We start from the raw sequence: 26,096 nt of genomic DNA, 5'->3' as shown, positions 1-26,096 counted from the left end.
CTGACCGACCAGCCAAGGGTTAAGGCATCAGATGGAGCTTTCCAGCTTTAAAAATATGGAAAGAGAGAAAAGAAGGGACTATCAATATGGCTTGTGAAATGCAACCCTTTTAAAGAACCATCCTTCATTCCTTCAGGAGAAGAATGTCCCCACAAATAGTATTTTCTCATTTAGAGGACTGATTTGCTTAGTGTGCATTATAGAGAAGTCTGGGGAAACAGTTAAGTTTAGGATCCAAAAAGGAGATCCAAGCAAGAAAGAAAAATGTAAGTTCACGGAGGAACACATGCCAAGTACCTCCAGAAGTTTGTAAGTGAAAACACAAATGGAATATTTAAGAAAAAAATGCCCCTTTGTTTTTCAAGTGCAAAGTGTAAACTAGAGATTGCAGGGATAAACCGGAAGTTACTGCCACTGCATCTAACACACACTAGCAGTAGCAGGAAAACAAATGGTTAAAATTTCTCAGCATTTGATTATCTTTATCTTTGTATTAAGGGACACTGTTTCCTACCAGCCTTCACTTCCAGATTCTCTTAATTCACCTCTACTTTTTTACCACCAAACCACAATTGCTGTATTAAGTACACAGCTGTGCTGTATTTTGAAATCCTCAGCATGGCCCTTTAAATTGAAAGTGTACTATTTACATTTTACATACATGATCCTAAAGAAAATTCACTGTCATAAAAGTCCCTCAAAATCAAGGGATTCAAAATAATCTGTCAACAGTTGCATAAAATGAAGAATACGTTGTCATCTGAATCAGTGAACATCAATGTTAGAATGATTGTTTTAAAGCAACAGCAGTGAATTATATATTACAGACTTGGTGATTGAATGTAGATATTTAAATTTTATAATGACTTGTCTAAGTATTGAACATTATATTTAACATAAAGAACAAACATAACAGCATGAGGAATAGCAACATTCAAAATTCTAAAGAAAAAATTTTACATGGAACTCTATAATCCTGATAAATTTAACTACAATTACTCACTCTTTTTCTAGGACACCTGTAGCTTTCATACACATGTACAGAGGGAGGTAGCAATTTCCTTAGAGGCCTGTACACAATCAATGTATAGATTCATCTTTTGAATTTATAAAAAAATGATGTTTGTTATGAGTTCTGTATATATAAATTTTATTTATGTTTGAAATACTTAAAGATATGACAATTCTAACTACATATAGATTTTAAACTCAAACTTACTAAAATTTGAAGTAAAGCTTGTTCCAGATATTTCTTTTATTTTATACTCTAATTAGATAGACTATAATTTTTCTGGCATACTAGAACAACAAAGGTGAAAACTTCCGGATATGTGGGTTTTATTAAAATGCGAAGTGATGAAAATATAATTTGACATAACATGACTTCATTTTTTAGAAGAATAAGTGGAAGAAACCTTTTTTTTTTCTAAATAGCAGTTAAAATTGAAATATTAAGGTATTCTGGAATTGGTTTTATAAAGAAAATAAATCACACCAAAGCCCACACTGACCACCGCAGTCTTAAATGAGGCTCTGCTGCCCTGCCGGGTCCACTGTGTGTAGTGCTCTGCCACCTGGTGGGTGTTCGGGGGAAAGCTAGACCGTGTGTTTGGGAATCCTCTCCTTTACCCTTTATAGAACTAGTAACTTCATCTTCCATTTGACTACATGCCTGTGGCTGTGGGAAACATTGGCTAGTTCACGTGACTTACTCATTTGCCTTTGCCTCATTTTAAACTATTAGCACAAATTAGCTGCAACGTTAACAGGAAGTTTGAATAAGTTATTGGCAATTGTTAAGTAAAATGAAATGAGCCAGAATTTCTTGATCTCTACACAGTGCTTTTCTCCAAGGGTTTAAGAACAGTTTATTTAAGTCTCACCATATCCTGGAAAATAGGTAGTACTGAGTCCTGAAAAGCTGAGGAACAAAGGAATTCATTAAATTAATTGTAATGTGACAGCATTTCTGTGGAATTATATGAACATTCCTGCTGATACATCACAGAGAAATGAACTTAGTAGACAATCTTAGGTGTCATTTATGTCAACGTATCTTATGGGTCATGTAAACTGCAAGATCCAACTTTTGAATAATTATCACGTACAGACTATTATACACTGATGAATCATTTCATAATTATTTAAAAAAGAAACTTTCTTGTCATAAACACACCTAGGGTTCAGAACATAGTTTCTCAATACAAGGAACGAAAGCTCTTCCACTTTCTCTATGGCTGGGCCGAACCTGGAACATTTTGTATGAAATAATAAGGAAATGCTCAAAGCCTGAAGGGGGCATGAAAAGAGCACAGGAGCCAATTAGAAGTGACTCCCACTGTCCCCATCTGGGACAGTAGAAGCATTCACATAAAGAATGAGAGCATGAATTAGAGCCCAATGAATAAAATAGGAGTCCATACTGATCACACACATACACGGGGAAGGGGAAGCTTTCTCTATGAATATAGGGTGTCCCCAAAAATGTGTACACACACTTTGAATAATTTTAAAAGCAGTGTTTATTAAAATACATTTCATTTTCAAAATGGAGCTATCCGCTGTTAAGGTGTGTATACATTTTTGGGACACCCTTATAGACCTTGGAGAATGTCAATTAGTAAATGTAGAAGGAATAATGAAAATAGCAACTTCTATTTTGCCAGCAAAGTCATCACAGTAACAGCTGATTCAGACAAAAATTGTGGCTAGATGGCAAAGCTGGTAGATAAAAGTTTGATGGGAAACATGGCTGGCTTCATGGGTGCATAACCTGTGCAGTTGCCCAGGGCTCCATGCTTAGACGTGCCCCCCATTTGACTTAATGCTGCATTGTCATTTTGTAATTCTTAAAACAATTTTTTAACAAGGGGTCCCACATTTTCACTTTGAAGTGGCCTTTGCAAAGTATGTAGCCAGTCCTTCTCAAACATTTATTGTATAATGTACCAAAGTCATGATATAGTTTTATTCTCCCCAAAGTTCTAACCAGGAGTTGCTAACATTGGTGCCCACAAGACGAGGCTTTGAAGGTGGCATGACTGCAGCAGGTAAGTCGGGGAGCCAGTGGGGGGTGCTGTGACTGTCCTGAGCAGGAAAACAAGCCTTGTCCAAAGGGACAGCCAGTACTTGGCTCTGCTCAGTGTTGTCATGTGGGTCTAGTGTAGCCAGATCTTCCAATTTTTAAAGAAAAGCTAGAGATGTACTTAAAAACATGAAATCATCATATTTTAAAATAATTGGCTCAATTAGGAAAAATACCCTCTGTGTGGGCCAAACAAAACACATCTGCGTGGCCATCCCTTGGCCACTAGTTTATGACCTTGGCTCAGAATTTCAAAAACAAAAGCATGTTTCTTAGTTTCCATCACCATTTCTCAACAAATTTGACAACTTTTTTTGTTCTCTTCTAGAACACAAAACTACAAGTGACCCTTTGAAAAACATGGTTCCACTTATGTGTGGATTTTTTTTTCAATAGTGTAAATGTATTTCCTCTTATCATTTTCTTAATAACATTTTCTTTTCTCTAGTATACTTTATTATCTATAATAATAAAAGCATAATATGCTAATTAGACCAGACAGCCGAACTACCTTCCGGACGTCATTCTGGACGATGCCGTGGCAGCAGGAGCTGAGGCAGAGGCAGTTAGGGGCGATCAGGCAGGCAGGCAGGCAGAGGCAGTTAGGGGCAATCAGGCAGGCAGGCAGAGTAGATGGGGCAATCAGGCAGGCAGGTGAGTGGTTAGGGGCAATCAGGCAGGCTGGCGAGTGGTTAGGGGGTGATCAGGCTGGCAGGCAGAGGCAGTTAGGGGTGATCAAGCAGGCAGGCAGGCAAGCGGTTAGGAGCCAGTGGTCCTGAATTGCAAGAGGGATGTCCGACTGCCGGTTTAGGCCTGATGCGGGATCAGGCCTAAACCGGCAGTCGGACATCCCCCAAGGGGTCCCAGATTGTGAGAGGGTGCAAGCCAGGCTGATTTCATGCACAAATTTCATGCACCAGGCCTCTAGTCCTGTATAGTAAAAGCCTAATATGCTAAGTGTCTGGTCACCCAGTTGGCTGTTCAACCAATCAAAGCATAATATGCTGATGCTATGCTAAGGTTGCTCAAACGCTCACTATGATGTGCACTGACCACCAGGGGGCAGACAGTCTACCAGTTGACCAGTTGTTATGATGTGCACTTACCACCAGGGGGAAGACACAGTAGGTTAGCTTGCTGCTGGGGTCCAGCCGATCAGGACTGAGCGAGATGGGCTGGACATGCCCTGGAGCCCTCCTGCGGTCCCTCCCCAACTGGCCAACCTCCCACGTCCCTCCCCAGCCCTGATCGTGCACCAGTGGGTTCTTTGGCCTGGCCTGTGCCCTCTCGCAATCTAGGACCCCTTGTGGGATGTTGGAGATCAGGATTTGGCCTGGTGGCAGAACAACCGGTCGCTATGATGCACACTGACCACCAGGGTCAGATGCTAAATGCAGGAGCTGTCCCCTGGTGGTCAGTGTGCTCCCACAGGGGTAGCGCCACTCAGCCAGAAGCGGGCTCACAGCTGGCAAGCGCAGTGGTGGTGGCAGGAGCCTCTCCCACCTCCACAGCAGTGCTAAGGATGTCCGACCGACGGGAGCAGGCCTAAGCCGTCAGTCAGACATCCTCTGAGGGCTCCCCGACTGCAAGAGGGTGCAGGCCTGGCTGAGGGACCCCCCACCCCTGAGTGCATGAATTTCGTGCACTGGGCCTCTAGTAAGTTATAATATATAATACATATAACATACAAAATATGTGTTCATCTACTATTTATGTTGTTGGTAAGTTTCCAGTCAACTGTAGGCTATTAGTATTTAAGTTTTTCCAGTCAACTGTAGGCTATTAGTATTTAAGTCAGTAATTATATTCAAATTTTGACTGTGCAAGGGGTTGGTGCCCCTAAGTCCTGCATTGTTCAAGATTTAACTGTAGTTAATTCATAGATGATATAGAGAAATGGAGAAACAAGACCTTAGGAATAAAAATGCTTGCCTCCATCCTAGGGGAAGAAAAAAAATTATTTTAGTTTGGAGTAGATCAACAATGAAAATAAGCCAGAAAGTATTTCTTAATAAGATTTTATATAGTAAATTTTTACTAAATTTCCCACTTGCAATTATTATTTTTGACTAGAAGCCCGTTGCACGAAGTTTCATGCAATAGACTTTCCTTCACCTGGCTGCCAGCACCAGTTTTCCGCCAGCACCAGTTTTTCTCTGGCCACCCGTGGATCAGAGCGCCTCCCGCCAGCGCAATCTCTGGCCACCCGCCAATCGGAGCACCTCCCGAAGGCTGGGGACGGGACTCAGGGTGGCCGATCGCGCTGGTGGGAGGCGCTCCGATCCGCGGGTGGCCAGAGAAAAACTGGTGCTGGCGGAAAACTGGTGCCAGCAGCCACGCAATCGGCCACCCCGAGTTCCACCACCGGCACCTTCCGCCTGCTCCATGGGTCTTCACGAGTCCCTGCCCCCCGCTCCTCTTGCCAGCCCAATTGGCCACCCCAAGTCCCGCCCCCAGCCTTCCACCAGCCCAATCGTGGACGTAGCGGAGTGATGGTTTTTTGCATACTTCCCTTTTATTAGGTAGGATAAGACATGTGGATTGAACATATAAATAAACTATATTTAGGGATGCTAAGGAATGAATGGGATTCAATATCTCCTTTGTTTGATGACCAGCACGTAGTCTCCCTTCGCTACTAACCTAAGAGGCTACCCTAGGTAAAGGGATTAGGAGGCAGCTCCTCTCTTCCAGATTCTCAGGCATATACTCAGGTTATAGAACTTTGGGATACATGGGTAACTCGGGGATCAGTTTAAATGAGTGAAGGAAAGTCACTGAATTATGAGCCCTTTAGATATATTTCTAAACAGCTGAATGCATAGTCATTCTACCACAGAACGCCCTTCCCCAACTCCACCTCAACACTTTTCCTATAGTCCCTATGTAGGTAGGACTTATTTTTAAATTCTCTTCTTTTTCCATCTACCTGCACTGCAGGTTTTTCCATATTCTATTCATGAAATTAGAAGAAATGTTCCAGACATTCTAAGAATATAAAGACTATAGGATTTCTTTCCTGGCCCAATTCCCTTCTGGCAGGACCGCTGTATATGTTAGTATATAGGAATGTGCACTGCACAAGTTCATGGGGTGTCATTCATATTGTCATCAATGGGGAATGTCCCCTCCTGGAGTTGTGCAGAGTTCAACTTACACAGCTGTACAGGCTGCCATTCCTCCTGGCAGCTGCCTTAGACCTAAGAATAAGGACAGCCACTTAACTAATTAATATTTTGGAAGCTCCTGCTTACCCTTCATAGATACATTGCAACTTCTAATCATGTTACCTTTTTTGTAATTAAAAAATCTTGAAAGATTTTTTTCAGTATTTTCAGGATTAAGTCTGTTACCAGTGGATTCTAAGAGTGCTGGTCTAATTTTATCAAAATCACTTAGATTAGTTTTTAAAAAAATAAAGATTTCTCACCCGGCTGGCATGGCTCAGTGGTTGAGCATTGACCTATGAACCAGGCAGTCATGGTTTGATTCCTGCTCAGGGCATATGCCTGGGTTGTGGGCTTGATCTCCAATAGGGGGTGTGCAGGAGGCAGCTGATCAAAGACTCTCTCTCATCATTGATGTTTCTAACTCTCTCTCCTTCTCCTTTCCTCTCTGAAATCAATAAAAATATTAAATAAATAAATAAATATTTCTGGACTCTGGACTGAAGATTCTGGCTTGAGAGATACAGGGTAGGACCTGGAAGTCAGTGGTTTAGATTAGAACACAACCCCCCATGCTCCATCTTACCCTGGGTAATTCTGATGCACAGCCCTGTTTAGGAAACACCAGTCTACCTCCTCCCTAGATCCCAAGGCTTCACCATTGGGCTTCAAGCAGCTTCACTGATTTCACACCACATGCTGTATTCCAGTTTTCCTGGAATCTTTACGTCACTGAATATACATCATGCTGTTAGGTGCATCGATTATGTTACTCATTCCTCTGTCTGCAAGAGGTTTTTTAAATTTTATTTATTTATTTGTTTATTTATTTATTTATTTATTTATTATTTCTCTGTCAAGTGAACCTGTTTCTTGTTCTTTACAAGCTAAATGATATTTATGGAACCTAGAATCCATTATTCCCACCTCTAGGTTCTTATGAGTACTAGCGGCCTGGTGCAGGAATTCATGCACCATTGGGGTCCCTCCGCCTGGCCTGTGGGACAGGCTGAAACTGGCTTTCTGACATCCCCTGAGGGGTCCTGGATTGCGAGAGGGCACAGGCCAGGTTGAGGGACCCCAGTGGTGCATGATCAGGGCTGGGGAGGGACATGAGAGGTTGGCCAGCCGGGAAGAGACTGCGGGAGGGCTCCAGGGTATGTCTGGCCCATCTTGCTCAGTCCTGATTGGCTGGACCCCAGAAGCAAGCTAACTTGGTGGTCAGTGCATGTCATAGCAAGCAGTTGAGTGGTCTTAGCATATCATTAGCATATTACACTTTGATTAGTTGAACAGCCAACTGGACAACCAGACACTTAGCATATTAGGCTTTTATTATATAGGATGAATTATAAAGTTGATCCTCAATAGATACTGCCCAAAAAGAATTTTTAAAATCATGTGCTTAACATTATAAATTTGCATCATGTTTACAGCGTTAAGTCTAAATACCAAAAATGTAATTTCTAGCATATTAAAACAGCAACTTTTTCAAATAAGTGTATGCCATCATTTTTTAAAATATATCCAACATAATCTCAACACCTGTCCTAGGTCATGTTCTTCCAGAAGACACCATTGAAAGTGATGGATTAATCAGGAGCTCCCAGGAAAAATGGATCAGCGAGTAGAAATGTAATAGGATTTGGGTGAAGTCCCAGCCTCAGCCTGATGCTGCTCTGAGCTCAGATGCCAAGTGCACGTCCAGGGTCATCCCCTATTTAGTCAATGAAATCGTCATGTGCAGCTCTGTGTTTGTCCTTCTTGGCTGTGAGGTGGTGGGTGTCAGGGCAGGGGGATAGCAAACAGACTTCTAGGCACTTCCGTTTTAGGGTGGAGGCTCCAGAAGCCTAAAGCCAGAGCAGCCAAGCATGCCAGCTGGGAGATGGGAGCAGCACTGAATAAAGGAATCCGTGCCTATGTGGCTGGGTTTGTGTCCTCAACCATAACCTGACATGATATTAGCGGTAATTTAAAAATACATAGACTTCTGATTCTGGGAAGATGGCGTATGCATACTTTTTCCTGTTCCTTCCACTAAGTGGCACTAAAAACTCAACATTTTATAAAGAAGATGACTCTAAAAGCTGGAGAGGAAGGAAGTCCAGCTAGAGATCACAGGACCCAAAAAGCAACAGAGTTCACTGGGTTTTCCTTTTGCCAACACTGGAAAAGCCGGCAACCAGAAATGCCAATGGGCTCAGAAAAAAGAAGGAAAAGTCAATAAAAGCCTACTCTCTCTAGCCAAAGAACCGGGAAAGGAACAAAAACTTCGATCAAGTAACAGCTCTACTGAAGAGGCTCAGCAGTTACCTGGACATGAGTCCAGACAGGGCAGGAGAGCTGGGAGTGTTTCAGAAGTGAAGGCTGTTGGAATGGGTGAGATGGCTTGAACAGAAAGCTGGGAATGCTCACAGCACAGGGTTATTTGCCTGTAGTTGACAATTAAAGCACTTGAGAGCTATAAAAAAAAATACATGTGCTAACTGTCCCTGGAGATTCTCAGGCCCTTTCTGTATATTTTCATAATCTACAGATGATTCTGAGGTGCAATAAATGTTAAAAATAAGTTAAATTTTGTTATAATTTTTATTCAAATATTCCTAATGTTCAGGTTCTCTTGAAAGGATATGATAGTTGTTTTGCAGAAGTAGAAATTAAAACTTAAAAGAATAGATTTATTGATAATCATAATTTTATTTTTGTAATGAATTTCTGTAATTTAAAAGAGTACTTAATGAGCAAATATTATACACAGCTATTTTAAAAAGGCATCTATGTTTATAAGATGGGTGTCTCTAAAATATAGAGAAAAATTAAATCTTGCTTTTCTGAATGTCTGATACACTCAATAAACTAAAATACTCTTATAAAGAGCAGCTTTGTAATAATTATTAGAAAACATTATTCTACCAAAGACACTGTAGAACCAAATCTCAGTAACCTTCAGGGAAGATAGTAACACTGACTCCAGGATCATCGTCATTTTCAAGTTCTTTATCATTGTCTTCAGTAACACATTTGCCACATGCTTTTTCTCGGTTTCTTTTTTTCTTACGAGAATATGAATTATTTTTCTTGATGATTTTCTCTTTGGGATTTAAGTCAGTAATGCTTTCTCTTTCCAAAGCATGTTGTAAGCAGTTGTAAAACCTATAAAGACATAAGTACTACTGTTACATCAGTGTTTTAAAACTGGACAACTGAAATACATCTAGAACTTAAATTATACAAATTTGATCTCATATTAACCTTAATATAAAACAAATAAAAAATAACATAATTTTTGCTTTTATTATTGTTTAATTAGGGAACGGCATGTGTTTTCTACTAAGAACAGTCATGAAAATTGAGTTGGAATCACTTCTTTTTAAAAAAAAATATATATTTTTATTGATTTCGGAGAGGAAGGGAGAGGGAGAGAGGTGAAACATCATGATGAAAGAGAAACATTGATCGGTTGCCTCCTGCATGCCCCCTACTGGGGATTGATCCTGCAACCTGGTCAGGTGCCCTTGACAGGAATTGAACCTGGGACCCTTAAGTCCGCAGGCCAATGCTCTATCCACTGAGCTAAATGAGATAGGGCTGGAATCACTTCTTGACAATTTCTATTCTACCTCAAGTTCTATTCCACAGATACATGTCAAACAAAAAAGGTAAAAAAAATATTTTTCTTTATAAAAAAATCATAAATGTAATAGAAGCTCATTTTAGAGAATTTGGAAATAATGTGCAGTTACAAATACAGATAGCCATTCTTAATATTTTTATTCTTTTTAGTTTATGAATGTACACATATACCTATTGTCTTTTACACAATTGTGGTATTACATATAGTTTTACACTGTTTTTTTAAAATTTAATGTTTCTTGAAAACATTTTCTATATCAATTAAATGAGCTACAAAAAAATGCTTTTTAATGATAGTATAACATTATGTCAACAACCTTGGTTGTATAATTTATTTTCAAATTTTCCCTAATGTAAACAACAATGTGACAAACATGTTTGAAAATAATGTGCTCTGAATTTCTAGCTCTTTCTTGAAGACAGACACCTAGAAATGTAACTACATAGTTAAAGGTATAAACATTTTAAGATTCTTGAAAAATACTGTTTTCTAGAATGGATATTTAGTATGCTTCTAATATCAATACCTGAGAGACCACGTCACTCATATACAGAGTATTACCATAAAAATACATGCTTTACTTGAATACGTGATAACAGTATCTCATTATTTATTTTTTTAATATATTTTTATTGATTTCAGAGAGGAAGAGAGAGGGAGAGAGATAGAAACATCAATGATGAGAGAGAATCATTGATCAGCTGCCTCCTGCACACCCTACATTGGGGATCGAGCCCACAATCCGGGTATGTGCTCTTGACTGGAATTGAACCCAGGACCCGTCAGTCTGCAGGCTGACACTGAGCCAAACTGGCTAGGGCTCATTATTTCAATTCTCATTTATTTGTTGGCAACTGAAATTGAATGTTTTGCATTAGCTATTTGAATTATTTTTTTTAATGTGAATTGTTCTTTTCCTTTACTCATTTTTCTACTGGCGTTTTAGTGTTAACTTTGTGATCCGATGTACTGTTTTCTCCCTGAAAATTGGGCTCCGTTTTTTTTCTGCTCCCACATTAACACCTGACAAGACGCAGGCAATGGCCTTCAGCATATGTGGGAGGCATTGAGGTGGCAGGTGTGTTGCATGTGCTTCACACCAGCTTGTCCTGGGAATGCTGAGGCTGGCTAATTCCAACCTCCCTGGTCCTGATTTCTTCATTTATAAAATTGGACGTTATCCTGTATCTAGAAGCGTTGTCAGAAGTTATAGAGGATACACGTAAGTGCCTGGCACAGAATAAGTTCTCTATAATGACTATAAACTCCATGAGACCAAGGACCCTCCCCCAAAATCTATCTTGTTTCCTGTTATATTCTTAGCATACAATACAATGCTGACAGACTTGGCAAAAATATGCCAAATAAGTGAATAACTAACTACTGAGCAAAAAAGGTCACTATTAAAAAATTATTAGTCCAGGTCCCAAATTAGAATGCCTGGGAGGTTGAGAACTCCCTTGTTCTCTCATCGCAAATGAGAAATCCACTGTAGGGATCTTGTCATGCTTATGTGTCCTATTATAATGGGAGACTATGACAGGAAGTTTTTGACATCTACAGAATAGATTGCTATTTGGACCAATTTTCTTCTTTCTTTAATTCAAAGAACAGGCTTAGTTCTACTTGCAAAGGCTCTAAAACTTCCCTAAAAAAACTAAGATATTCATCTATTCCCAAATACTCCACACTATTCTAATTCATACCTAACATGATTGCTGCACATCCTGTCCATATTTCAAGAACTTAACATACTCACCGCTTTACACTTTAATATCTAGCACTAAGCCTGGCATAATAGGTGTTAATAGATATTACTTCAATGAGTAAATCAATCTCAATGGTGATGGTATAATAAAAGGAAAAACTGTACAGTAAGAGGTACAAGCAAAAGGCTTTGAAAAATATTAACTGACGTACAATTCTGTAGACTCTGTTCCATGGTAACCTCTTCATTAAATGCATCCTGTACATCCTTACTGAACTGAAATTTGGCTCTCCCACAAAAACACCATTTGCCCTGCATTCCTCTCAAGTGGAGACTGCTGATTCTTTCATATCCCACCTACCACAGAGTTGAGACAAGGTCAGAATTCAAATGGCTCACCAAAACTTTGCCTGACTAACCTCCTGCATCTGTCCCTTATGTCATCTACCAAAATTCTGTCCAGTCCCTTATGTTCATGAAAATTTCTACACTTGGTTTGATCTCTCTCTAGGTCTGACCATCATCCTGGGTGACTTCAATGACTGGTTTTCGTCTCATCTTCCAAACTGCCTATTTAGAATGGCTTAATATAATGACCCAACATAATGACTCATTTAATCTAAAACATCAATCCAAGCATGCCACAAAATGGTGAGAATCATTCTTGCTGATCATAAGAGGCTATCCATGATATGCACCTTCATCTTCTATCATTCTCCACCCAACCATGTACGTTACTCAGGTAACCACATCTTTTGTTGTTTTTTATTGATTATATTCTATTCCTAGAAAATTACAGATAAGATTAAATTGCTCTTTTATGAGTACAGAGAATTAACGGCTTGTGTAAAATATCTTGTCTATCACACATAAAAAAAAGGAATTAAAGAGGAACAAGTGCCTTACTTTAATCTTCCACTAAAGAACCTAAGAATTCAAAGCTACATCCTTGAGGTACCACAAAACAACTGGTATATGGAACAAAGACACTTTTGTGCTAAAAGCCAAGAATAAAAACTTCAAATACTTTCTCCTTTTCCTTTTTTAAGGGAACTTTCAAAAAGTCTTTTGGGAAACTATCTTACACATTAAGTCAGAAATTTGTTTTTCAATTGCATGTTCTCCACTCATTCTATGACCCTCTACACAGCATTCTAAAGTTCAATTCTCAAAGTGTAATTTCCTCAGCTCTCACAGGCAACCAAAAGAGCTTGGAGTATAAAAAGAAATGTATACTCAGGCAACTGTTTCTTTTCTCCCCTCAAAAGAAAATCAAATTGTCCTGTTTTTCTACCTCTGCAGTCAAGATTATCATGCCGCAGGGCAACTTGTACTCAGTTCTCTTCATTAGAGAACTTTTCAGGCCAACGTTGTGAAAATGAATCCTTGTCTTTCAGATCAATTACAGGACCACTTGCAATAAAAAGCTGATATTTCTTTGACTTCTGAAGTAGGAAGGAAAAAATAATAAAATCTAGGCACAATTTCATAACCTTTTAGGCTTCCATACCCTTTTAGGCTTCCATTATTCATAAATAACAAAGAAGGCTATTTTCACATATTATGCATTTAGATTTTAACTAAGCTCTAGCATTTTTATTTAAAAACATGTATGCAAAGCCCTGTCTCAGGTACTGGAAACAGAGGTAAGGAGCTCAGGGTCTAACGGGAGCTGCAGAGCTGTAAGGACACATTCAACACCCCATGAGAAAGATAAATCAAAGTGGGAGCACACTGGGGGCACTTTGCTCCAAGTGAGATCATGAAAAGCTCTTTGGGAAAAACCCAATGCCTGGTCCGAATTGCAAGGGCGAATGCAAAGCTGGCTAGGTGACAGGAGTGGAATTATGGGAGGAAAATAGGAGGGGAGGGGATATTGAGGGAAAAATTATCAGAATAGAAAATATAAATTTTTTCACTTTACATTATTTACCTTTTTGATCTTAAGTATACAGGGAAATGTACAAGTTGTTTATTTACCTGCTTTAGTTCCACTTTTAAAAATAAGACTAGTGCCCTAGCCGGTTTGGCTAAGTGGACAGAGCGTTGGCCTGCAGACTGAAGAGTACCAGGTTCGATTCCGGTCAAGGGCACATGCCTGGGTTGCGGGCTCGATCTCCAGTGTGGGGTGTGCAGGAGGCAGCCGATCAATGATTCTGTCTCATCATTGATGTTTTTCTCTCTCTCTCCCTTTCCATTCCTCTCTGAAATAAAATTTTTTTAAAAATTAAAAAAAAAAAAAAAAAAGACTAGCAACTCTGAGGAGTCTAAGACATCTGCTATCCTGACTCCTCTTCTGCCATTTCTAATCTGTTTTGGTTGATATTCTGCAGTATCATGCCCATTCAGTCCTGTTCCTTTTACCTGGACCATGTAGCCAGAGCCTGCTCACCCCATGTCCCAGCCACTTTTCATGTGTTCCAGAATGATCATCCTAAGGCTTTGAAGCCTTAAAAGTAGAACACGGATGGAAAAAGTCACTTAACTAAATTGAGCAAACATTTATTAACCCTTATTCTTATGAATCTGTCCTTGCTTTTGGGGAACTCTATATGTGTTAACTTTTAAATTCCTTTATTGATTATAATTAATTCTATAAATACTTATTGAGTTTCTACCATGAGCCAGGCACTATGTAAGGTTTTAGGATAAGATAGAGAGAGATATTTTGTGCGTGTGCATGTGTGTGCATGCGTGTGCAGTTGGTTGTGGGAGAGAAGTCAGTCCTATCTAATGTATTGGAAAAAGAAGACATACATGTAATTAAATAATTGCAAGTCAATATGATTCATATTTCTGTTTTCCACTGAGGCATAAACTGTAATGATACTGGTAAATGAAAATATTAATCTGAACCAAAGAAATCGCTTTGGGGTTGAGACTAGGCTAAGAAAGGTATTAAGGAAAGACTGATAGGATATTTTAGTTACATATCTTCAAAAGATTATTGGGCATATGGGCCTATGACTTGGGGAAGATTTGGAAGACCCATCAGTATACGGGGAAGTAGCTGAAGCTATGGGCCAAGGGAGAGAAGCCTAGAGTACAACAATATTTTACCAATAGGTAGAATAGTAAGAAAAATCCAGAAGGAAGCAAAGAAGGAAGGGACTCAGAAAAGAAAGAATATAACAGAAATTCTTATCAACTGGTATATGAAAAAAAGCTCAATATCACTAGTCACCAGAAAAATACAAATCAAAATCAAAATGAGATATCAACTCACTCGTCAGAATGGTCATTATTAAACACAAACACACACACACAAAACAACACACACATAAAAAAGACAACTTTGTTGGTAAGGATGTTGAGAAAAGGGAAACCTTGCTCATTGCTGGTGGGAATATAAAACAGTATAGTTCCTGTGGGAAACAGTATGGTGGTTCTTAAAAAAAAATTAAATGTAAAATTACCATTTGATCCAGAATTCCACTTCTGGGTATATACCAAAAGATTCAAGAACAGGGACTCAAACAGATATTTATACACCCATGTTCATAGCAGTATTATTCACAATAGTGAATAGGAAAAAGAAAAATCTAAATGTCCATAGACAGATGAATCAATAAACAAAATATGGTATGTAAATACAATGGAGTATTATTCAGCCTTAAAAAGAAACGCAATTCTGACATATGCTACAACATGGATGAAACTTGAAGACATTTTGCTAAGTGAAATAAGTCAGACACAAAAGGAAAAAAATGTTTAATTCCACCTATATGAAGTATTTAAAAATCAGAGAGAGTAAAAATAGAATAGTGATTAATAGGGGCTGGAGGCTTGGAGAATGGGGAATTATTGTTTAACTAGAGGCCTGGTGCATGGATTGGTGCACCGGTGGGGGTCCCCCGGCCTGGCCTACGGGGATTGGGTCAGCCGACACTGGCTCTCTGACATCCCCAGAGGGGTCCCGGATTGTGAGAGGGTGCAGGCCAGGCCGAGGGACCCCAGCGGTGCACAATTGGAGCCGGGGAGGGACCGCGGGAGGGCTCCAGGGCGTGTCTGGCCCATCTCGCCCAGGCCCTATCCACCGGACCCCAGCAGCAAGCTAACCTACTGGTCAGAGCATCTTCCCCCTGGTGGTCAGTGCGCATCATAGTGACTGGTCGAACGAACGGTTGGACCCTTAGCATATTAGGCTTTTATTATATAGGATAGGTACAGAGTTTCAATTTGGGATGATGTAAAGGTTTTGGAGATAGATAGTGGTGATAGGTGGTTACATAACAATGGCACTGAACTATATACTTAAAATGGTTAATATGGTAAATTTTGTTATGTATATTTAACCACAAAACGTTAAAAATAATAAACAACACCCAACCACTGAAATAGACTCATTTACTTTTCTCTCCAATTTACTTCATTTTTATCAACCACATTATATGCTAATATATTCAGCCTTTTTATTCTATACTTTATTTAACATTTATTTTTCTTATTACATAGCTGGTAAAAAGAACATGGCTATTTTCACTATACTTATAGCCAAATGGTGGTTTCATCTGACTCACGTCAGTCCTATCTCTTATAAACTGAATCAAAGACAGTCTTCCTCTGGTAATTGGTAAGTAGATCTTCAAACTTTACATTTTTCACCTAGAAGTCATCTTACTTTTCCCAATAAAAGGGGCTTGGAAATTAGTCGTCACAAACAAGACCTTTTATCTACTAAAAATATTTTAGCCTTTGGCTTTGATTTTTCACATTGGCAGAAAATTTCTTATTGATGAAATATTACTTGTTTGGATCTTGACTTTTAAAAATTCTCTTATTATAGCTATTTTAATTGTGAAACTTTAGTCCTATGACAAACCAATTTTAGAACTCGATGTCTGATTGCAGAACTCATCACCTAAAGTATTTATTTTTTTCTCTTTTCAACATCAGAAGAGTAACTTTTTCTCTGCATTTGGTTGAAAGTACAGCTGTTCCCAAAGGAGCTTCCTAATTTGTACAGCCTTTCTGAATTCACATGTAATCTTCTAATCAGTGTCTTAAGACACTTTTTACCCTTCTTTAATTTTTCACTGATTTTACGTGATGAGCATGGCTCTCTTGATAGCAGCATGCACACTATAATCTCAAAACATATCTTTGAGTCAATGGATTTAAAGCATAATTTGATTTTATAGCTGGTGAACATGGCTCAATTAACTTCACCAGGTGTATAGTTACTTGATCTTGGGTTATATTTATAATCTTGTTGAAATTCAAGTAAGGAAACAGAAAAACTGATTTTCTACTTCCTATGCTTTAGCAACAACTTCACCAGAATGGATAGAATGGATGTGGTAAGTTTTTGGAATGGTGCCAGTAAGTACCTACATAGAGTTCAAACACTACAGTCTGGTGGGATGACTGGGTGATCTTCAGTTGCTTACTTGAAATTATTACTTTATTTAGAATGTTTGTTCAAAGCATTTTGTGGCCAGGTAACCTCTAGCCTTTTTTTAGCCACAGTTCTTCTAGAAAATTAAGATTAATGCTTTAAGACATCCACTGTATATAATAATTAATCTCTCTCCAATGTATCAAGAATGGGACAAGTACCGTTATTGGGAGAACTGAGAAATAGTCCCTTGAATAATTTTGTGAATCCTGTTGTTCAAATAAGGAACCCTGGTTGAGAAAGCCTGGATGGTGATACTGATGTGATTATTGGTTTACTCTCTTTATGTGTCACTGAATAAAAAGGGCTATTGGATCCTGAGAATCCATGACACGACAGAGCCAGGACTAATCATTACTGTATATGATTCAATAGTATATTGAATATAAACTAAAATTGTTCTTTAAGGTATTTCCCCCTAGTTAGATATAAGAAAAACAAAGCCAAGGGAGTTGAGTAAGCTGTGGTAGAATCTGGATCTGAACACAGTTCTAGCTCCAGAGAAAAGATCTACCGCTTTCCACCATGAGACTGCTGCCATCAGCACTTGCGGCCTTAGCTGCTTCAAAAAAAAAATTCTAGGTATTAAAAAAAAATTTTAAGCAGGCAAATTAAGCAATAGGATTGCTTTGTATTTTATAGACAGGATTCTGACAGTGATACAGAGAATCACTTAGCAGAGAGACACACTAGAAGCATTCTACAATGAGACAAGCAAATATTGCAATGGTCTTGAATGAAGGAAGTGGCAGATGGGGAGAGATAATGATTCAAGGGTTACTTGGGTAGAGATTGACTGATTAAGAGGTAGCCACGGGGGTGGAGAGAAGGAAAAAAGGAAATTATAAATGGTATCAAATCGGCCAACACCACTTGAGTAACTCAGAGATGCACATCTTGTTGATGGTAGGTCAGTAGCATTATCCTATACTAGGGGCCCAGTGCACGAATTCGTGCACCCTGTGGGCCGCGAGGCTGAGGTGGGCACAGGGGCGGGTCTGGGCCCATCCTCTGTGCCCCCGTCTGGCCCCTCCTGCCGTGGCCCCCAGTCCCGTCTGCTGGCAGCCCCACTCCCACTCGCTGATGGCGTTGGCACCAGCAGCGGGTGCGAGTGGCGGATGCCGGCTCCGATCGCCCCTCAGTAGCAGGGGGAGGTGGAGAATCCCTTAGGAGTGATCAGGGCTGGCAGCCATCACTTGCAACCACTGACGGTGCTGAGGCAGCTGTCACTCACACCCACTGACAGCGCCGAGTGATCGGGACCAGTGCCAGGCGCCAGCTGTTGGTGAGAGCGGGGCTGGTGCCGGCAGTGGGTGCGAGTGGTGCTGTCATTGGCAGCAGGTGTGAGAGGTGGTTGCTGGCTCTGATCGCCCCTCAGGAGCAGGGGGAGGTAGAGAAGCCCTGAGGGGTAATGGGGGCAGGCAGCCACCCACTGATGGTGCCAAGTGATTAGGGCCGGCATTGGGCGCTAGCAGCGGGTGCGAGCGGCGGCTCTGGTGCTGGCAATGGGCATAAGTGGGGCCGGCGCAGGCAGCAAGTGCAAACGCCAGGTGGGACTGCAGTGCGCGGGAGCAAAGAATTTTCAGTAACCACCAAAGGCTCGCCCAGATGACAGCGACCGGCACCCCACCTTGGTCTGGCGCCCCCACTCACCTGCTCTACCATCACGCCGTGGCTGACACCTGCCATGTTCCACGCTCTGCTGCTTGCTGCCAATGCCCGCCATGGTCCACGTGCTCCCTGGTGGTCAGCACGTCATAGCGACTGGTTGTTCGGTTGTTCTGCCATTCAGTCTATTTGCATAGTCGGGTTTTGTATATATAGATAGTAAAAGGCTAATTTGCAAATTGATTGACCTGCGGAACAACCAGTCGCTATGACGCCCACTGACCACCAAGGGGCAGACACTCAATGCCAGAGCTGCCCCCTGGTGGTCAGTGTGCTCCCACAGGGGGAGAGTTGCCCAGCCAGAAGCGGGCCTAAGCCATCAGTCAGACATTCCCTGAGGGCTCCCGGACTGTGAGAGGGCGCAGGCTGGGATGAGGGACCACCACTCCCAGTACATGAATTTCATGTACCAGGCCTCTAGTCCTTATATAAGAAAGGCAACATAATAGTCACTTCTGTATATAAAAAACTATCTATTCTTAGAAAAAAGTTGAAAAAAGAAAGCACTGTAAAAATTTTATTCATCCTGAGTGAAATTTAAGAACAGGGTAAGTATAAAGATGTGTGAACTAATAGGCATAATCCTTACTACTAGGACAATTATAGCAAAGCTAGATCTAATCCATGATAAAAGATGGGTAGTAAACTCACCAGAGTTGTAAAATATTTATCAGGCTAAAAATTAACCAGTCTATAGTCTCCCAAAAAGGAGATTTTGGGTTAGGTCATCTTCAGGGGATCCCACCAAGGGGTAGGGTGCACCTCTTTTGTGGTTGCCTTTAACTTGATCAGTTATGGTCCCCATGGCTACTGGGCTTTCCTACCTGAGTGATTATGTTTCGCTCCTTTATGCCCTTTGTTGGCAGTCAGTCGTTCCATTCTCCTCCATGTAGCTTATGCTTCCGTTTAGTACCCATTACAGTCTGGCCTACTTTCATCTATTACTTTAATAATCTTTTTATTATTCATGATAAGGCTATAAATAGAAAAGCAGTTGGGAGTCTAAACTGAAGACAGTGTATATTAATATTTTCAAAGATGATCTAGGCATAGAAAAATAACATGAAAATATCTAATTAATGTACCTTTCAATTCTCTTCTTGTTTTCCTCCATTTTTTGATTTGCTGTCTCTAATAGGAAGTCGATGTATTCCTCTGTCACCATCAGTTTTCCCTTATGGCTTAATGGAACTTCTAAGCCATGTGTGCTCCGGACAGCCTACAAGGAACAAGCAATTCAGACATGATGACTCATGTGCTAGAGATACTGAAGATAACTAAAGAAAATTCCAAGTTAGGGTTGTGTTTAAACATAGTTTAGCTCCATTACAGCATTTAGGTTTGTGCTTTGATATAAGTTAGCTAATCACAGTTGGATCACAGGAGATTAAATAGATTTTCCCTTCATGTAAAGTCATTTCTAAAGAAAGTCATTCTATACATTGTTTTTCAGAGAAGCAGATACTATCAAAGAATCCAATAACTTTAACAGTTTCAATTTCACTAAAGCTTAGAAAGCTTTAATAGACTATTTAAAGAAAAGAAATAAATGAAATCTCAACAGAAGCTTCAAGGGAAAATCAAAATGGACTGGATTTGAAAGAGCCTCTTAGGGCTGCCTGAGCAGAGTGTGGTTATAAGAATAAGCCATGCCCGTTCTATCTCACAAAGTGGCTGCTTTCTCGATGCTTTAGGGCCAACCTTAGTAATCCTGTTGATGAAATAGTTAGCATGGTACAGGCAAATCCAAACACTGGATATAGATTAAGAACAACAACCAAAACTATCATGAGGAATAAAAATTAATTCAATAAAACTTTACTGAGCATTTGCAATGTAGGCCCTATGTAAGATGTGCAGATACAGGATGAATATAACATGGTTCTTTTAAGAGCTTACACTTTAGAATAGGACATAAACAAGTGAACAAAAAATTGTAACACGATATAGGTGCTATGACAGGAGAAACACAAACATGTCCGCCCACATGCACTTGAGCACACACACGAACAAACCATTAAAGAAATGTGGAAGAGATACAACTAAATGAGACAGGCCTCAGTTTCATGGGAAGGTGGCATTTGAGTTGGGATTTTAAAGGTAAGTTCAATTTTACCACATGTAAAATGGGGGAGGAACAACTTATCTGCAGTTATGGAGACTTGACAGAGCATGATACATTTTTTATTTGGAGGGAATGTAAGTATGCTAGCAGAAGAGCAAAAACAAGGCAGATGGAAAGTAGTTTGGGTAAGGCCTTGAATATCAGGGAAAATATTTGGAGACCCTCATTTTTTCAAAAGGGAGGATTCTGAAATTACTGGTTGGAAAGACTAAAGAAGATGGACAGCAGGAAGACCAGTCAGGAGCCTACTGTAAAGACAGGTGAGGAACACTGAGGGCTTAAGTAGGGGCAATGACAGAGGGCTTGGAGAGGTGGACTCAGGTGTGAGAAATAAGAGGCAGATGTGACAAGACTTGTAACTAATTGAATATGAAAGACAAAGGAGAGGAAGGTAGAAGAATGGCTGTTCTTGCTAGGTCACCAGATGAAGCAGGGAATGAGATGGGGTCACAAACCAGTACTATGGGCTTTGCTTTTCTAGTTAGTCATGCTATAGAGGGGTCTTCTTTTTTCCCTAAATTTAAAAAATATATAGATAGATAGATAGATAGATATAGATATATAGACATAGATATAGATAGATAGATAGATATATAGATAGATAGATAGATAGATAGATAGATATTGATATTTAGAAAGAGAGGAAGAGAAAGGGAGAAAGAAATATTGATGTGAGCATGCACATGGATTGCCTGCTCCCCTCTCCCCCGCCACCGGGGACCAAACTCACAACATGATAGAAAATAGGAAAGTCTAGGGAGCTAGAATGGAGGACAATCTGAAACCAGTTCAACAGCAAATAATACATGTCCTGCCAAACAATAAATACAATCAGTAAATACTACAGCAGATCAGAATAAGGCAAAATCACCAGGGGCTAGCTTGGCCAGGAAAAGATTAAGAGAAGATGTGGAGCTTAGAAGGTGCCTTAAAGATTATCCAGTCCATGGATCAGCAAACTTTTTCTGAGAAAGGACAGATAGTAAACATTTTCAACTTTGTGGACCATATAGTATCTGGCATAACTACTCAATTTTACCACTGTAACACAAAAGCAATCTTAGACAGTAATTAATCAAATTGGTGTAGTGGGATCTGACACCCCTATGGGCTGGACTTGGCCCTAAGGCAGTAGTTTGCTGGACCCCTGGTATGGCTGAGAAAATTCAGGCCCCAAGGGAGCTTACCCAAGTTCATATAGCACAGCCAGGGGCCAGCCAGTATTAGTGCAGAGGACTTTAGATCCCCTGTCTGTGATTCTTTCCATGATATCATGGTGCTTATTAAACTGGGGCTATTTAAGATGAGGAGGGCAAGAGAATCAGGTTAAAAGTGGAGGAGTATACAGTACTATGAAATAAGACCGCAAATGTACATCTAATATCGACTTTGCCCTGTAGGAATAATTAAGTCACTGAAGGTTTCTGACCAAGGGAATGGCAAGAAGATCTGAGTCAGGAGATACTAAAGGCAGGCATCTAAGTAGAAGTCTAAGTTATTTCAATAACCTGGATCACTTCATGCTCAAAGAATTGCTTTTTGCCAAAAGGTATCTTACCAACATAGTCTTTCCTCTCTTTCCCACTGTTATGCCAGAGTTCCTGAAACCAGAATCTATCGCCACTGAATGCTGTAAGACAATAAATTTATTAGATTATGATAACCTGACTAATCAGACAAACTGTTAAACTCTACAAACTGCAGAAACATATATAACCCAAAATGTATAATTAAAAACTTGATTAAACTACTGCATTAAATTTTGGTAGGAGTTGCAAGGCTTAAGATTAAATCTACCCACATACCAATAAATTCAAGTATAATTACAAAGTTTTACCAGAATCTGTGCATCCTGCAACTCTCGACACTGCACATGAAGAATAAGAGGTTCAAATTTCAAAATGGCATCACCATTCGCTTTTTTCAGAGCTACAATCTAAATAAATAAAAAAATGTTAGTACCAGACACAAATATATGATCCTCTTCTTTTGAACCCGGGGACTTTTAGATTCCTTCAGCATCCTGTTCCCGAAATAACTTTTCACTCTGCTTTTCTGGTCCTTTCTCCAAAAACTTATTAATCTGCTTATTCTTTTAAAAGACTTGATTTCTAATTCTCCCATATACTTCCTGTGTCATTCTTTCCAACCATGTTTTACAAAAGTAAACTATTACTGTATTTAATCCATAACAGATTTTTTCATTAAGGAACATGGTATGTAAAGACTGTAGTAGAAGGTCTGTTTAAATACTTGTTAGACAGAAGTTGGACTGTTATGTCTGAGCTAGAATTTATATAAGGCAATTGTTATTTCTGTTTGCCTAATATTCCTGGGCACCATCCTCCCTCTTTCACACGGGACTGTTAATAATGGCCCTGTCACTCATCACTCCCACTATCATAATATCAGAGATACCAAGTGCCTAGGTCTGATCAAGAATAGCATTCCATTCTATTGGCAAAAATAACTGATCTCGGGGATGGCTCGGAGTCCTTTGGGAATGGTACGTGAATCTTCTTAAATTTCTCTGCTGGGGTTGCTAGTAGCTAACTTTCCTGACACAAAGATAATGTGTAGCAGAAGAGAATAAGGACAAATATGCACAAAGAATTAGTACCCAAGGAAGGAGATGGAGGTTGAATGAGTACCCATAAGACAACATTTGAGCACCTGAACCAGTAATGTACGTGCTTGATTAATACAAACTTATATGAACTCATCTAAACATTTCAATTTAGGCAACTAAATAATCCAGCATGATACAAAGATTTTCAAGAAGCAATTCAGGTAACGTATAATTTATTTATATCAGTATAATGGTAATTTATATATATAAAAGCCTAAGCGACTGAATGACGGGTCGCTATAACGCATACTGACCACCAGGGGACAGATGCTCAACGCACAGGATCGGGCTCCCTCCTGTCTGGATCGGGCCTGCGGGGACTGGGTGGAAACTGGCTATCCGACATCCCCCGAGGGGTCCTGGATTGCGAGAGGGCACAGGCCGGGCCAAGGGACCCCACCGGTGCACAAATCCATGCACCGGGCCTCTAATACATACATAATGCTAATGACTTATTCTTGGCACCCTTCCTCCCTTTTCGTTCCATGATTTGTACCAATTTACTGAGTCATAAAATAGCTGAAATGAAATTCAACCTTTGGATCCAATATTTGTCAGATGTCCATGAACTCTCTGCTATCTCCAAGAGGATTTGTTGTGTTGAGCGGCCGTAGTAATGCTTGGATACATATTTTTACTTTTATCTCCCACAACTCAGAAAAGCCATCATAATGAATTCTCTTTAGGCTTTATGAATAATATTCAGTCATTATAATTATGCACAAAAATCACCTTGAATTTTCTATTTTTCATCTGTATTTAAAGTGACTGCGAACTAAAAAGTGTGATTTCTTTAAATTTACATCTAAACACTTACCACATCATCTTTTACACAAGGCTTGTGTGTAACTAGGAGCCAGCAACAGTTTTGTTTCTGAACCTCAAAGCCATTTATATTCTAAAATGAAAAATAACATAATTTAATGTGATCACACATTTACAAAAATAGTAAGTACAGTGAATACATAACATATTGTAGGCTTTCTTAAATTAATAATCCCAAGCGGTGATTTTTAAATTAATTATCCCATTTTCTCTACACCAGCGATTTTCAACCTTTTTCATCTAATGGCACACATAAACTACTAAAATCTGCAGCACACACACACAAAAATTGTATTTTTTGCCAATCTGAAAGAACAACCAGGTGTAATTTTGATTCATTCACACCGATGGCTATTGTTGTGTTGGCTGTTGTCACTTTTGTATTTAACAACCTAAGGCCGTGGTCGGCAAACTGTGGCTTGCGAGCCACATGTGGCTCTTTGGCCCCTTGACTGTGGCTCTTCCACAAAATACCATGGCCTGGGCGCGTCTATTTTGAAGAAGTGGCGTTAGAAGAAGTTTAAGTTTAAAAAATTTGGCTCTCAAAAGAAATTTTCAATCGTTGTACTGTGGATATTTGGCTCTGCTGACTAATGAGTTTGCCGGCCACTGACCTAAGGGAAAAGAGGTCAGTACCCCTGAAACCGGTTTGGCTCAGTGGATAGAGTGTCGGCATGCGGACTCAAGGGTCCCAGACTCAAGGGTCCCGGGTTCGATTCTGGTCAAGGCAGGTACCTTGGTTGTGGGCACATAGGGGGTGTGCAAGAGGCAGCTGATCGATGTTTCTCTCTCATCGATGTTTCTGGCTCTCTATCCCTCTCTCTTCCTCTCTGTAAAAAAATCAATAAAATATATTAAAAAAAAAAAAAAAAAAAGAGGTCAGTACCCCTGACTAGTCAGGTCTTGCATGTTTTAAAAATTATTGCAGCACACCGGTGTGCCTGTGGCTGAAAATCGCTGCTCTGCACAAAATCCCTACGGAGCCTGATGCTCTTTATTATCCTCCCTTCATGACACAGGGAAGGGTGAGTTTAGATAACTGTCCTAAAATCACACAGCCAGTAATCCCCATAACCGGGTTAGAAGCTAACCGGTATCAAGGCCAAGCATGAGGGCTTCACCACCACCTCACACTACACATCCTGCTTCCTCGGAGCTGTGATGACGGAGCGGCCGCTAGGAGGCAGTGAACACCTGAAGCCTGGCCACCTCCCTCAGGTCCGTAGGCCTCCGTGGAGCCGCCAGCGGGGCCCGGCTGGAGTCAAGTTCCCTTAGATTTCAGCAAGCCACATTTTTCAGCCATGCACCTCCAGCTCACTACCGGGCCAGCAGCTTCGGCGTCATTTTAGGGTTTGTTAGAATGGCAGACTGTCAGGCCCCGCGCTACACCTACACAATCAGACTGTGGACTTTTAAAAGATCTCCAGGTGACTCACAGGCACATCCACGTCCTAAAAGCCCTGGTCTAATTCAGCCTCTACATTTCATCGATAAAGAAACCGAGAACACCCACTAGGACACACACAAACAGGCTGCACTGGGGTGTCGCGCGGGGCGGGCACAGGGCTCCTGGCGTTCCCACTGCCACCGGGAGGGCACCCAGCAGGCTCACCCCATCGAGGAGGAGGATGCGCCCCGCGCAGGAGCTGGTGGTAAAAAACTGTTCTCGCCCATTCAGGAGCTGCACAAGCTCGGCCACATCCTCGTCCACACTGCCCTTCCGGCTGAGGTCCGCTTTGCTCAGACACTGCGCCTTCCATCTCCTGAACTCCGCGCCGCGATCCATGCGGGGAGGGATTTGGGGTGTGCACTTCCCCGGCGGCCCCCGCTTTCCCTGGGGGCAGCCATATTGAAGCG

At 40.5% G+C, this 26,096-nt stretch overlaps 1 protein-coding gene across 2 annotated transcripts; it reads right to left on the bottom strand.

Moving 5' to 3' along the window:
* Nucleotides 1-8,935: 8,935 nt before the first annotated feature.
* TYW3 (tRNA-yW synthesizing protein 3 homolog) lies at nt 8,936-26,093 on the bottom strand. 2 transcript variants are annotated; one of them, XM_008139539.3, is made up of 6 exons: nt 25,852-26,093; nt 24,232-24,312; nt 22,623-22,721; nt 22,344-22,415; nt 19,746-19,879; nt 8,936-9,405 (listed from the first exon to the last, which is right to left on the bottom strand). In XM_008139539.3, the coding sequence occupies exons 1-6, from the start codon at nt 26,023-26,025 to the stop codon at nt 9,189-9,191; spliced, it is 777 nt and encodes a 258-aa protein (XP_008137761.1). In that variant the 5' UTR covers nt 26,026-26,093; the 3' UTR covers nt 8,936-9,188. The 2 variants fall into 2 exon arrangements, with proteins under 2 accessions (XP_008137761.1, XP_054576860.1); XM_054720885.1 differs by lacking the exon at nt 22,344-22,415.
* Nucleotides 26,094-26,096: the final 3 nt, after the last annotated feature.

The sequence above is a fragment of the Eptesicus fuscus genome, chromosome 9 (assembly GCF_027574615.1).
Source record: "Eptesicus fuscus isolate TK198812 chromosome 9, DD_ASM_mEF_20220401, whole genome shotgun sequence".
NCBI lineage: Eukaryota > Metazoa > Chordata > Mammalia > Chiroptera > Vespertilionidae > Eptesicus > Eptesicus fuscus.
Note: the sequence above shows the minus strand (reverse complement) of the source record. Positions and strands in the feature narration are given on the sequence as shown.

Excerpts from the sequence above, each read along its gene's own strand:
- TYW3 (XM_008139539.3), bottom strand. The coding sequence starts at position 26,025 with ATGGATCGCGGCGCGGAGTTCAGGAGATGGAAGGCGCAGTGTCTGAGC. Across the intron at positions 24,313-25,851 it reads GCATCCTCCTCCTCGATGGG|AATATAAATGGCTTTGAGGT; the intron begins GTGAGCCTGCTG and ends TTTTCATTTTAG. Across the intron at positions 22,416-22,622 it reads TGCAGGATGCACAGATTCTG|CATTCAGTGGCGATAGATTC; the intron begins GTAAAACTTTGT and ends ATTGTCTTACAG.